Raw genomic sequence first — 14,482 nt, 5'->3', positions numbered from 1 at the left:
AGAACTAATTTTTGTTATAGTATTAGATAAGATTATAAATACAATCTGGCCCTGACCCTCCCTATTACCAAACCATTTCTTAAAAAATCCTTCCTCTCCCCCCATTAAATTTTGAATCCTCCCGTTTTACGTTACATTTTGAAGCCATCTATGAATCCCCTTTGACCTAGATTCTTAAGTCAGGGTAATACAATATTTTTAAAACAGTTTTTCTGAGGCATTAGTTTCATAATTTAAAAATTCCATAACCAAGAGGTGAAAGCAACCCAAATGTCCATCAGTGGATAAATGGATAAACAAAATGTGGTACAGACATAGAATAGAATATCATCTGGCCCTGATGAAGAAAGGAAATATGCCCTGGCAGGTATGGCTCAGTTGGTTGGGCATCATCCTAGGCATCATACTGTGCATTGAACAATTGCTGGTTCGATGCCCATAGGGAAACATGCCCAAGTTGCAGGCTCAATACTTAGTAGGGGGCGTGCAGGAGGCAGCCAATGGATGTTACGTTCTCACATCAATGTTTCTCTCTCCCTTCCTCACTTTCTGAAGATCAATAAACTATTAAAAATATTTTCTTTTAAAGGAAGTAAATACTATCACATACTGCAACACAAATGAACCTTCAGGACATTATGCTAAGTGAAATAACGCATTATGCTAAGTAAAATAACACAAAAAAACTGTATGATTCCACAGATCCATAGAGAAAAAAGTAGAATGGGTTACCAGAGTTGGGGGGAAAGAGGGAAAGGAAAGTTGTTTAATGGGTATTAAGTTTCAGACTGCAAGATAAAAAAGTTCTGAAGATCTGTTTCACAACAAAATGAATACATTTAACACTACTAAACTGTATACTTAAAAAGTATTAAAACAGTAAAGAAAAAATTATGCTCCATTACTTCTCTTGCTCTAATTTTTCACAAATCTGGTACTGAATGTCTTTATTCAAACACTAAAGGCCCAGTGCATGAATTCGTGCATGGGTGGGGGTACCTTGGCCTGGTCGGAATTCGAGGCCTATCGGGTGGCTGGCCGGGGGAAGGGTCCCCAGGAGGTTGGCCAGCCCGGGGGAGGAGCTGTGGGAGGTTGCCTGTAGTAGTGCACTGACTATCAGGGGGCAGTTCCTGCGTTATCTGCCTCCTGCTGGTCAGTGCGCGTCATAGCAACTGGTCAACTGGTCGTCCGGTCATTAATGGTCACTTAGGCTTTTATATATATACTAGTGGCCCAGTGCACGAAATTCATGCATGGCGCGGAGTGTCCTTCAGCCCAGCCTGCACCCTCTCCAATCTGGGACACCTTGGGGGATGTCCGACTGTGGGATCGGGCCTACACTGGCAGTCGGACATCCTCTCACAATCCGGAACCCTGACTCCTAACCACTCACCTGCCTGCCTGCCTGATTGCCCCTAACCACTCTGCCTGCCAGCCTGCTTGCTCCAATTGTCACCCCCCCACCAGCCTTCTCATCCCCAACTGCGCCTCCTTGCCAGCCTGCTTGGCCCCAACTGCCCCCCTTGATGTCCTGATCACCCCCAACTGCCCCCCCCTTGCCAGCCTGCTTGCCCCCAACTGCCCCCCCACACCGGCCTGATTGCCCCCAACTGCCCCCACCCTGCCAGCCTGCTCACCTTCAGCTGCCACCGCCCCCCCCGCTGGCCTGCTCACCCCCAACTGCCCCACCCCCACCCCCTGCATGCCTGCCCACTCTGCCAGGGCTCTGTAATCAATGCTGCACAGAGGGAGGCCCTGCCCACCCTGCTGGGGCTCTGGGATCAATAGCAGAGCAGAGGCAGACGTTTCCCACCCGGCTTGCATGCACTCTGCCATTAATCCCCAGAAGGTCGCCGGAAGATCTCCTGGGCTAATTAGCATATTACCCTTTTATTAGTATAGACTAGAGGCCTGGTGCATGAAATTCATGCACTGAGAGGGAGGGGTGTCCCTCAGCCCAGCCTGCACCCTCTCCAATCTGGGACCCCTCGGGGGATGTCCGACTGCCGGTTTAGGCCCAGTCACTGTGGGATCGGGCCTAAACTGGCAGTCAGACATCCCTCTCACAATCCAGGACAGCTGGCTCCCAACCGCTCGCCTACCTGCCTGCCTGATTGCCCCTAACTGCTTCTGTCTGCCAGCCTGATTGCCCCCTAACCACTCCCCTGCCAGCCTGATCGATGCCTAACTGCTCCCCTGCCGGCCTGACCCCCCCCCCCCCAACTGCCTTCCCCTGCTGACCCAGTCACCCCCACTGCCCTCCCCTGCCAGCCTGGTTGCCCCTAAATGCCCTCCCCTGCCAGCCATCTTGTGGTGGCCATCTTGTGGTGGCCATCTCTTTATTAAAAAGTATTCTCCTCTCTTCATTCATTACCATCACCTGTCAATGTTAAGGTCAACTAAGAAAGTGTAAACTTGTAAACTACAAATCATGTTTGTATTAAGAATTTTCTCATAATATGAATATTGAGAGCTAAAAACTACACAATTTTAAGTGTACATTTCAATGATCTTAGTAAACTTTTAGAACACAACCACCACCTCATTCCAGTTTTAGAATATTTCCAATACCCTAAAAAAATCCTGCATGCCCTGTTTCAGTCAATCATCATCCCTCCCTATACCCCTATAACTGACCTATTTTCTGTCATTATGGACTGGTACCTTCAAGAGTTCTATAGAAATGGAGTCACACATTACATGCACTTTTGTATGTATACTCAGTTTATTTACTTTGAGATTTATTCATGTTGTTGTATCAACAGTGTATTCTTTTTTATTACAGAGTACTATCCTATCGTGAATATACAATTTATTTATCCATTCTTCTGTTGATGGACACCTGGATTTCTTTCACTTTTGGCTATTTTACAAAAAAAGCTTCTATAAACATTTATCAATAAATCTTAGTAGATACATGTATTTTCATTTTTCTTGGGTAACTACTGAGAAATATAATTTCTAGGTACTATGGTAAATTTATGTTTAACTTTTTGAAGAAATGCAAAATTATTTTCCTAGGAGGCTGTACAATTTTAGATTACCACCAGGAAAATAAGGGCCCGAGTTTCTCTATAACCTCATCAGTAACTGTTATTACCTATTTTTTATTATAGTTGTTCTAGTGAATATATGGTGGTATCTCACTGTGGTTTTGACTTCTATAACTAATGATGTTGAGTATTTTTTCAAGTGCTTATTAGTCACTTTGATAATGTCTATTCAAATCTTTTGCCCATGTTTAATTTGGACTTTGGTTTTACTGTTGAGTTGTTAGAGTTCTTTATATCTTTACATATTCAAAATAAAAGCCCTTTATCAGATATACTAGTTATATTTTCTCCCAATTAGTAGCATATCTTTTTATTTTCTTAACAGTGTTAAAGCAGTCTTTAATTTTGATGATGTCCGAATTAGCAATTCCATTTATGAATCATGCCTTTGGTGACATATTTAAAAAATTTCTACCCAGCTGAAGGTCACGCCTATGTTTCTTTTATTTATTTATTTTTGCATTTTCTTTCTTTTCTTTTTTTATTGCTTAAAGTATTACAAAGAGTATTACATATGTCCCCCTTTTCTCCCCTTTGACAATCCCCCGGCCTCCCCTACCCCCAGTGTCTTATGTCCATTGGTTATGCTTATATGCATGCATACAAGTCCTTCGGTTGATCTCTTAACCCCCCCCCCATTTATTTATTTTTTAAATATTTTATTGGTTTCAAAAAGGAAGGGAGAGGGAGAGAAAGGAAAAGAGAGGGGGAGAGAGAGAGACAGAAACATCAATGATGAGAGAGAATCATTGATTGGCTGCCTCCTGCACACTCCCTACTGTGGATCAAGCCTGCAACCTGGCATGTGCCCTTGACTGGAATTGAACCTGGGACCCTTCAGTCCGCAGGCCAACACTCTATCTACGGAGCCAAACCGGCTAGGGCCATGATCCATTTTAATATGTGTGTTTTACATGATTGTAAAAGGTCTAAACTCATCTTTCTTGCATATGAATGTAAAATTGTCCCAACACCAATAGCTGAAAAGACTAGAATAATTACCTGGTAGACTCAGGTTTTCCTAATTATTATTCACAATTAGAAAATCAAGGGGAAAATAAAAAATTCTAAGGTTTGGATTGGAGTGGCATTAAGCAACAATAATGAAGTCCTGACATGTCTAACATTCATTCCTTCATTTATTCATTTCTTTATTTATATAAACATATATGTATATATGCTATATAAATACACAAAATATATATTTATTTTTCTCATCCAAGAATATTTCTTGTCATCTATAAAAGTCATCTTTTATAAATCTCTAGAAAACCTGTAGGGTTTGGATTGATTATAAAGGTAACTCTCTATAAAGCTAAATAATTTTATTCAGAGGCCAAATATACTCCTATTAAGATTATTCATATATTTTATTCTCCTTGCTGCTTTTGTAAACGAGCTCTCTTTTTCATATTTTCTACTAGTATGTAATCCATTGATGTTTTATATTCATTTTTATTCAACTCACTGGACTCTTGCTTACCACAATGACAACAAATGGTTCAACACTCTTGTCACTGAAATTTATGCAGTTTACATTCCTTCCCCCAAGGTACTATTCCTTGGCAACCTGGAATTTCATTTCTAATACATCTCTACATCATTAGACACCTGTACTACTTCAAAAGCTGGCCAGTGTCTGGAGGAGGTACAAGTGCATGACAAGGTTCTACAACATATTCTCTGGTACTCCAAAGAGAAGAACAAAGCAGGCACTGATAAATCACAGAGGTAATGAAAGATGTTCTGATTTGGAGAAAGTTAATTTTAAATATTTACTAATATCATATTTATATTTTGAAATATTTGCAAATCACTATCAATTAACAAGAAAATTAAGATTTAACAGTTATGATATGCACATTTTTAAAAAAATATATTTTATTAATTTTTTTACAGAGAGGAAGGGAGAGGGACAGAGAGTTAGAAATATCGATGAGAGAGAAACATCGATCAGCTGCCTTCTGCACACCTCCTACTGGGGATGTGCCCACAACAAAGGTACATGCCCTTGACTGGAATCGAACCTGGGACCCCTCAGTCCACAGGCCGATGCTCCATCCACTGAGCCAAACCGGTCAGGGTGATATGCACATTTTTCAAGTAGTTTCAAAGTTCTAAAGATTACACACATAGACGTACTGAAACATAGGAGTACTGAGGTAGAATATATTTTTAATAGCATAAATATATCTTATAAGCAGAGAAAACAAAATAGCAGCACTCAAGTGGCTATTTAAAATAATATTCTAGATTCAATTTCCAAATTACCTTCTCAATTCTTGCTTCATAATCATATACACAATGCAGCTTAAGGTAGGAGACAAGGGAATAATCCTATCTAATAATAGACAAACATGGTAATTGACCATACCTTCGCTACACCTCCCATTGGCTAATCAGCATGATATGCAAATTAACCAAGATGGCAGCTGGCAGCCACGCAGCTGAAGCGAGCAGGAGGCTTGCTTGCTCCAGTGATGGAGGAAGCCAAAGTTCCCCGCCTGCTGCGGCCCGACTCTGAGCTCCAAAAGCAACAAAGTTTCAATTATAGAAGCTAAACAAACCCCAGATACCTGCTTTCAGCAGGCCGTGGTCACAGAGCCAGCTCTCAGCTCCAGTGACGGCAACAAAGTTTCAATTATAGAAGATAAATAAATCCCAGAATAAAAAAAGAAAAAGAAAAAAAGGACAGGCTGGAAGCTTCAGTCCCGGCCAGCCTGAAAACGGCCCTCAGCCCCTCACACAGACTGGCCAGGCACCCTAGTGGGGACCCCCACCCTAAAGGGGGTGTGGCCAGCCTGAAAACAGCCATCAGCCCCTCATCCAGGCTGGCCAGGCACCCCATGGGGACCCCCACCCTGAAGGGGGTGTGACCAGCTGCAAACAGCCATCAACCCCTCACCCAGGCTGGCCAGGCACCCCAGCGGGACCCACACTCTGATCCAGGACACCCTTCAGGGCAAACCAGCCAGCCCCGACCCGTGCACCAGGCCTCTATCCTATATAGTAAAAGGGTAATATGCAAACTGACCCTAACAGCAGAAAGACTGGGAATGACTGGTCACTATGACACACACTGACCACCAGGGGGTAGACGCTCAATGCAGGAGCTGCCCTCTGGTGGTTAGGGCACTCCCACATCGGAGAGCTCTGCTCAGCCACAAGCTAGGCTGATGGCTGCCAGTACAGCGGTGGTGGTGGGAGCCTCTCCTGCCTCCTCAGCAGCGCTAAGGATGTCCGACTGCAGCTTAGGTCTGCTCCCTGCTGGCAAGTGGACATCCCCCGAGGGCTTCCAGGCTGCCGGAGGGATGTCTGATTGCCAGCTTAGGGCCAATCCCCCGAGGGGTCCCAGACTACGAGAGGGCACAGGCCGGGCTGAGGAGACCCCCCCCCCCCTCCCGCCAAGTGCACAAATTTTTATGCACTAGGCCTCTAGTATATTTATAAATAAAACACCATGGATTTTTCTTTTTTTAACTTCCCTTATTTTAATTCACCAACAGTACATTACCATTCCACAATGGAGGAAAAATCTACATCTATATATCAGCTCTATTAGTGATTTTTCTGCGTGTGTGTACATGAAGTTTCTTTAAAAGCCTATAAAAAATAGCCTAACATTATTTAACACCATTTATATAGTTAAGCAAAGTCAACTACAAATGTAATGTTTTGAAGTTCCAATGATAAATGATACAAAACTAGCTAAGGCATTAAAACTCAATTTATATAATTTTTTATGAACAGAGAGATTGTTCATAAAACAATCTTATATAATCTTAAAGGTTATATAAGTAACTCACTTAAGACACTCTTTGTTCTATTGCTTAAATAATCACTGTTTTTCTAACACTACTATTTATAAGCATAACTTCAGGAGATAAACTGCTAGCATGCCCTCTCTGGTTTGGCTCAGTGGAAAGAGCGTCAGCCTGCGACCTGGGTTTGATTCTGGCCAAGGCATGTACCTCGGTTGCAGGTTCAATCCCTGGCCCTGATCGGGGTGTGTGCAAAGCAACCACTAAATGTGTCTCTCTCACATCCATGTTTCTCTCTCTCTCTCTCTCTCTCTCTCTCTCTCTCTCCCTCTCTTCCTTCCCCTCTCTCTAAAAATCAATGGAAAAATATCCTCAGGTGAGGATTAACAAAACAAAACTAACTTTACTTCTGGGTAATAAGACTGGGACCTATGAAAAAGAGGCAAAGCAGCAGTTCTCAACCTGTGGGTCTCGACCCTTTTGGGGGTCAAACGACCTTTTCACAGGGGTCACCTAAGACCATCGGAACACACATATATAATTACATATTGTTTTTGTGATTAATCACTATGCTTTAATTATGTTCAATTTGTAACAATGAAAATACATCCTGCATATCAGATATTTACATTACGATTCATAACAGTAGCAAAATTACAGTTATGAAGTAGCAACGGAAATAATTTTATGGTTGGGGGTCAACACAACATGAGGAACTGTATTAAAGGGTTGCGGCATTAGGAAGGTTGAGAACCACTGAGGTAAAGTTTTATTTCTTATTTTATCATTTCTTGGTACATTAAAAATTCCACACCATTTGAATGTTATTAAATCGTGGTGTGTTTTTTTTAATACAAAACACTGATCTAGAAACCAGAAAATATCAGGAGTCCTTGGTTTCAACTTTTGGATTTGGATTTCCAGAGACAAGCATTTAAGGATAATGTCTGAAATTAATGTAATTTAAGTAATGTGATTCTTCCAAGAAAGTAAGACACCACATGCTGTATAAACAAGATTTAAAAATAAATCAGAGTTTTCATTTATCTTCAATACCTGAGAATATATGAACTACTTTCTTCCTAGAAACAGACAATGATACTGACCTAGATTTACTCTACTCTCATGTCTCCTACAAACGTCAGCTCCTTGGAACTTCTGCATCACACCACCAACCACCCTGCCTCACTAATTTCAAGTAGAAACTGGGCTCTGCTGCTCCCTCTCCCCACACTCTTCACATTCTATCCAAATGAGAAAATTGTGAAATGTGGCAATTAAGCAAGACAATTCCCATTCTCATTTCCCTCTTTCTTAATGGTTGCTGTAACGCTTTCCCAGCTGTAGTGTGATCTCAATAAACTCTTTAAAATAAGTATTTGGGTAGGTTAGAAAAAAAGGAGCTAAACATGGCTAAGAGTAAAATTAAAAACAAAATTATTGGTCAGGGTATGGAAAGGGAGTCTTTGAAAAGGAAGGAACCAATGAAAGAGAAAGAGGGCTGCGGACTGAAAGGTCCCAGGCTCAATTCCAGTCAAGGGCATGTACCTTGGCTGTGGGCACATCCCCAGTAGGGAGTGTGCAGGAGGCAGCTGGTTGATGTTTCTCTCTCATCGATCTTTCTGACTCTCTATCCCTCTCCCTTCCTCTCTGTAAAAAAATCAATAAAATATATAAAAAAGAAAAAGAAAAGATTGAGTAATGGCATATTTGCAAAGTATTAAAGCAGACTCCATCTTTAAAAAGCAGGACATCAGGCAAAGACTGAGAAAGCTTTGTGCCAGTATTAAACCCCATAATCTGGTGTGCTCTCCCTCTTTTGAGCACACCGAGAGTTTCCCTTCTCCCTTTACTTCCCCCCAGGTGCAATACCTTTGCCTTTCTCCTGAACTCCAAGGACCCTTCTTCTGCCTCTTTAATTTGTTTCCTGAGCCTGCACAAGCCCGGCTGGCTCTCTTCTACTAGCTCTGTAACTTTATTCTAAATAAACTTTCTCTTCTAATTTGAAAATACAAACAAACAAAACCCATAATCTTAGCCCTTTAAAAAGCTCTTCCTACCCCCCATTTTCTTATACTTTCACAAGAAATTAATCTTTTCCCTCAGCTCAGACTTTACTCCTAAAGATTTTTTCATCAACTTCTTTTAAATTACAACAAACTGTAAAAATGATATACATGGAACACATACTTCAGAGACTGTACATAAACTTATTCTAGTTAAATATAACATTACTGAGGGGAGAGGGAGAGCACAGGTGAGCTAATCCTCTTATCAATTCCATTTTAACTGATTAGTCATATGCTCTACTGAGCATTGTCAGGATTAATGTTTGTGTTCCAATATTAGAATAAAAGTTACCTCTCAAATACTTGAAATTATTTTTCAGTTATAAAGATCATGACAAGTTAATAGTAACCAATAAGAATAGAGTACTTAAAAGAAAAATAACTTGTCTTTTTTAGTGACTAGAATTGCTTTTACTGTGGTTAAATGTGAAAGGAATCCATCACACAGCTATCTGAAAAAGTATTCACAAAAGTTAAACATACTAGCCCTGGCCAGTGTGCCTCGGTTGGTTGGAGGGTCGACCTGTACACTGAAAAATCGAGGGTTCAGTTCCTGGTCAGGGCACATACTCAGGTTTCATGTTCAATTTCTGGTCAGGGTGCATATGGGAAGCAACTGATCGGTGTTGCACTCTCACACTGATGCTTCACTCTCTCCCCCTCTCTCCCCCTGCCTTTCTCTCCAAAATCAATTTTTTAAAAATCGTATTTAAAATTTGTACTTAGAATAGGAGTCATGGTTTAATACTACAGTTGGTAATTTACTTATATGGCTTAAAAATAAAAGTTAACTGAGCCTCATACTCTATTTAACCCTTTTCGGTCCAACCTCAAGGCTAACTCGACAGACCAGGCGCTAGGAGCAGGTCCAACGTCGAGCAATAAGAACATTAAAAAGTTCAACATTCATTCCCATCAATTAATTTGGACCAGACTGTTTGAATTCCAAAAATAACATTGGACCGCAAAGGGTTAAATACAATGAAATCACTAAAATGTAGAAGAAAACAAGCACAAATACAATGGAATAGCTTCCATGTTTTACTCAATTTAAGAAACATTTTTACCTGAGGGGACAGCTGCATTATTTTGGTGGTTTTCACTGGTAGAAACAAACAAATCATCTCCTTCAGTTGATGAGCTTGAAGAGGATTCACTGCTGAGGTCATTTTCACTGGAACTACTAGAACTGGGGAGCAATGCATACTTTCTTCGGGCTAACACTTCTCGTTTTTTCCTCTGCATCAATATCCTCTCTTTCTGTTTCTGTGTCCTCTGTGAGGAATTGTTTTTTACAAATCTCTTTCTGCATGGAAGTCTCCTTAATGAACTGCTATGAAAACAGGGTCTTTTCATTAACAATCCTGAAACAGACTCTGTCTCAGTGGGAGGCCACTTTTGGGACCTTGAACTATGAGTTCTACTTTTAGCATTCAAAATTGACTGGGAATGTCTTACAGAGAGTCCTTTATCCTCATCTGAAGTCACAGTATCAGAATCTCCAAAATGCAGACTAGATGAAGGAGAAGAAAGACAATCACTAAAAGAGGAATCATTGTCTTCATCACTTGGTGCTTCTAGGTGTTGCCTCAATCCTAATACTCCCTGGTTCTCTTTAACACAATTTTGCATGTATGAAGGGCCAGCCTGCTGGCTTTTGCGTTTTTTCCTCACAACACTTTTTTCTTGCTCTTGTTGATTACCATTCATGTCCTTCTCTTGTTTTTGAGAATCATCACATAAATGAGAGAATTCATTCCCCACTTTACTATTAATCATCTCAACTCCTGCAGGAAAACTTTTGGCTGCCCCAATGGGCTCTGGATGCAAGAGGATCCCTTTCAGACTCTCCTGTGTCTTTGGTGCATCAGAAGGAATCTCACTCTTCATATCCACTTCTAAGGTATAGAGCTTGCTATATTCAGGAGTCCATTGAGACATGGGAAACTATAAGGAAGGCCTAGAAGACAAAATTAGATATTAAAAAGATTGTTAGTGTGTTATATTATACTATTTAATTAAAGAGTACTCAGATTCCACTGAAAACATCCCTGTAACAGGGCAGGATTGCCTTTTCCTCATCAACATATAAAATAGTTGTAATACATCATTTTACTATTCTTATAAAACATTTTCCTCTGTTACCTCTACCCATATATCCAATTTTTAGGAATAAAGATCACAGAACATAAGCCTACTTGAAAACTTCTGTTAACTAAAAACTGCATCTCTTACTGTATCTCTTCCTACCTTTAGAAACATAACACAGTTGTTAAAATCAAACAATTTTTTCAAAACCTAATATAGTAAAAATGGATAAAAAAAATTAGAATTCAAAAGACTTTGACTACTCAGCAATGCTTTCCTCCTGGTATCACATTTTAAAGTGATAATGATATTAAATATTTCTGAACATCTAGGTGGTTGCTATCTTAGATGGATTACTATAAATAATGAACCAGTATGAATATAGATTTTCTTTCCCATGGGTCTTTCTTCCTTCATACTAGTCTATTATCTAACAACAGTCTGAATTTACCGATAGACAGTAGGTACAACTGCATTTGAGAAAGTTTTACTTACTAACAAGAAGACTCAAGCCAAGACAGTGAGTTGAAGATTATTCATTTAAAGCAGCAGAGCAGAACATAAAATCAAACTTCCTACAGTTAATCTAAGTGTATCTAAATAATTTAATCATTGAAATGATGAGCTTTTGAACAAAGTGACTTGAAATTAAAACATCTACATTAATGCAATGTATATACAAGAATGGTGATAATGTAAAAGCTGTAAATATCCTGACTCAAAATGGAAGAAATTCATTAGAAAGATAGTTCATGTGACAAATAGAAAGCTTTACTAGCCCATCCAGTGTGCCTCAGTGGCGTCAACCTATGAACCAAGAGGTCACAGTTCAATTCCCAGTCAGCACATATGCCCGGATAGCAGATAGTGGGCTCGATCCCCAGTGTGGGCCTTGTAGGATGCAGCCAATCAGTGATTTTATCTCATTGTTGATGTTTCTATCTCTCTTCCCCTCTCCTTTCCTCTCTGAAATCAATAAAATTATGTATTTTTTAAAAATGTGAACATATGGGCATAGCAATGCACAAAATGAAAAGGCAGTCAGTCAGACAGGACTCACCATAATTAAATGCAAGAAAACACAAGTTGAATGATAAGGCTCAAATATATGTGATTTAAGGTTCAAGAGGGCCCACTAGAATGGCTATAACAAAAAATACAGATAAGTATTGGCAAGGAACCCTCATACATGGCCGGTAGGGATATAAAATGGTATAGGCACTTTGGAAAGCAGTTTGCAAGTTCCTCAGAAGATTAAACACAGAGTTACCATCTAATCCAGCAATTCCACTCCTTAGTGTATACCCAAGAGAAATGAAAACATACATCCACAAAAAAATGTACACACAAATATTCATAGCACCATTAGTCATAACAGCTTAAAAAGTGTAAACAATAGAAATATCCACCAAATGATGGATATAAGGGATTATTACTCAACTAGAGGCCGGATGCAGGAAATTCGTATAAGGGTAGGCCTTCGCAGCCCCGGCTGCCTCCCGGCCCTGCCCCACCCCCGCCTGCACCCACCTTGGCCTTGTGCTGCCCGCATCCACAGCCACACAACCCCGGTTCCCCAGTTCCACAAAGGCCCAAGATTGATCACCCTGCAGAGGGTGGCCTGGGCCTCCCTCTGCGGGGTGATTGCAAAGCCCCCCAATTCATCCCCCCCGATTGATCCCCCCGCTGTCCAGTGGCCTGGGCCTCCCTCTGCGGGGTGATGGTGGGGCGATGGCAGGCCCCATGACCAATTGCATCACACCCGCCTTGGCTGGCCTGGAGCCAGTGTGTGTCATAGCGTGGTCGTCCAGAAGATCGTCTGGGCAGTCGTTCTGCTGTTTGGTCGTTAGGTCGCTTTGCACATTACACTTTTATTATTATAGATAATCAAAAGAAATGAAGTACTGATTCATGCTGCAATATGATCGGAACCTCAAAAATACCAGTCTAAGTAAAAGAAACCAGTCACAAAAGACTGCATAAGGTAAGATTCCTTTTATAAGAAATGTCCAGAATACGCAACTATATAAAGATAGAAAATAGATTACTGAATGCCTAGGGCTGGAGATATTAGAAGGAATGAGGTGTGAAGGCCAAAGAGCATAAGGTTCATTTTTGGTACACTGAAAACGTTTTTTAAATCTTTATTGAGAGTATAACAGATGGCCCCATCCCCATCCCCCCCCCCCCCCCCCCCGTGCTCCCCTCCACCCAGTTCCTGCTCCACCCCAGACCTTCAATACCCTATTATCTGCATTCTTCCTTCTAGGATTCATCAGTCTGTTCCATGTTTCCATGCCTCTGGTTCTATTTTATTCATCAGGTGTGGTGTTTTTTTTTTTGTTAATTAGATTACTTGTTCATTAAATTTTATTTTTAGATTCAATTGTTGATATGTATTTATTGCCATTTTATTGTTCATATTTTTTTATCTTTTTTTCCCCTTCCTCTTCTTAAAGAATACCCTTCAACAGTTTATCTAATACAGGTTTGGTGGTGATGAACTCCTTTAACTTTTTCTTTATCTGACCTTCAATTCTAAATAATAGCTTTGGTGTGTAGAGTAATCTTGGTTGCAGGTCCTGGCTATTTACCACTTTGAATATTTCTTGCCACTCCCTCTGGCCCGCATAGTTTCTGTTGAGAAATCAGCTGAGTCCTAGGGCATTCCCTTGTAAGTAACTGTTTTTCTCTTGCTGCTTTTAAGATTCTCTCTTTGTCTTTAACACTTGGCATTTTAATTATGATGTGTCTTGGTGTGGGCCTCTTTAGGTTCCTCTTGTTTGGAACTCTCTGGACTTCCTGCACTTGTAAGTCTATTTTTTTCACCAGGTAAGGGAAGTTTTTATCATTATTTCTTCAATTAGGTTTTCCATTGCTTGCTCTCTCTCTCTCTCTCTCTCTCTCTCTCTCTCTCTCTCTCTCCTCCTTTTAGCACCCACATAATGCAAATATTGGTACTCCAGAAGTTGTCCCAGAGGCTCCTTACACTCTCTTCATATTTTTGGATTTTTTTTTTTTTTTTTTTTTTTGCTCTCCTGATTGGGTGTTTTTCGGCTTCCTCATATTTCAAATCACTAATGTGATTATCAGCATCCTCTATTCTACTGTTGACTCCCCGTAAATGATTCTTTCAGTTAGTGTACACTTAATTTTGACTGGTCCCTTTTCATGTCTTTGACATTCTAAGAAGCTGAAAGTAAGAGACTTAGTGAAGTCCCTTACAGCTCTCATTAAGATCCTTGAGTAACTTTATACCATTGTTTTGAACTCTATATCCAGTAGTTAGCTTACTTCCACTTCATTAAATTCTTTTTATGGAGATTTCTTCACTTCTTTCATTTGTGACATGTTTCTTTGTCTCTGTATTTTGGCTGCTTCCCTGTGTTTGTTTCTATGTATTAGGCAGAGCTGTTATGTCTCTGGAACTGGTAGAGTGGCCTTGTATAGTAGGTGTCCTGTAGGGCCCAGTGGCTCAGCCTCCTAGTCACCTGAGCTGAGCACTCTAGGT

The 14,482-nt window shown here is 40.6% G+C and overlaps 1 protein-coding gene across 13 annotated transcripts in view; it reads right to left on the bottom strand.

The window, feature by feature from the left end:
- Positions 1-14,482, bottom strand: part of RNF111 (ring finger protein 111) — a 105,341-nt gene that overhangs the window by 41,114 nt on the left and 49,745 nt on the right. For all 13 annotated transcript variants that reach the window (XM_036303169.1, XM_036303176.1, XM_036303095.1 and 10 more), the window contains exon 2: positions 9,951-10,843. In XM_036303169.1, the coding sequence (XP_036159062.1) occupies positions 9,951-10,824 (874 nt within the window). In that variant the 5' untranslated portion in view covers positions 10,825-10,843. The remainder of the gene's footprint in view (positions 1-9,950; positions 10,844-14,482) is intronic.

The sequence above is a fragment of the Myotis myotis genome, unplaced genomic scaffold (genome assembly GCF_014108235.1).
Source record: "Myotis myotis isolate mMyoMyo1 unplaced genomic scaffold, mMyoMyo1.p scaffold_m19_p_1, whole genome shotgun sequence".
NCBI lineage: Eukaryota > Metazoa > Chordata > Mammalia > Chiroptera > Vespertilionidae > Myotis > Myotis myotis.
This window is presented reverse-complemented; position numbering and strand designations above follow the sequence as displayed.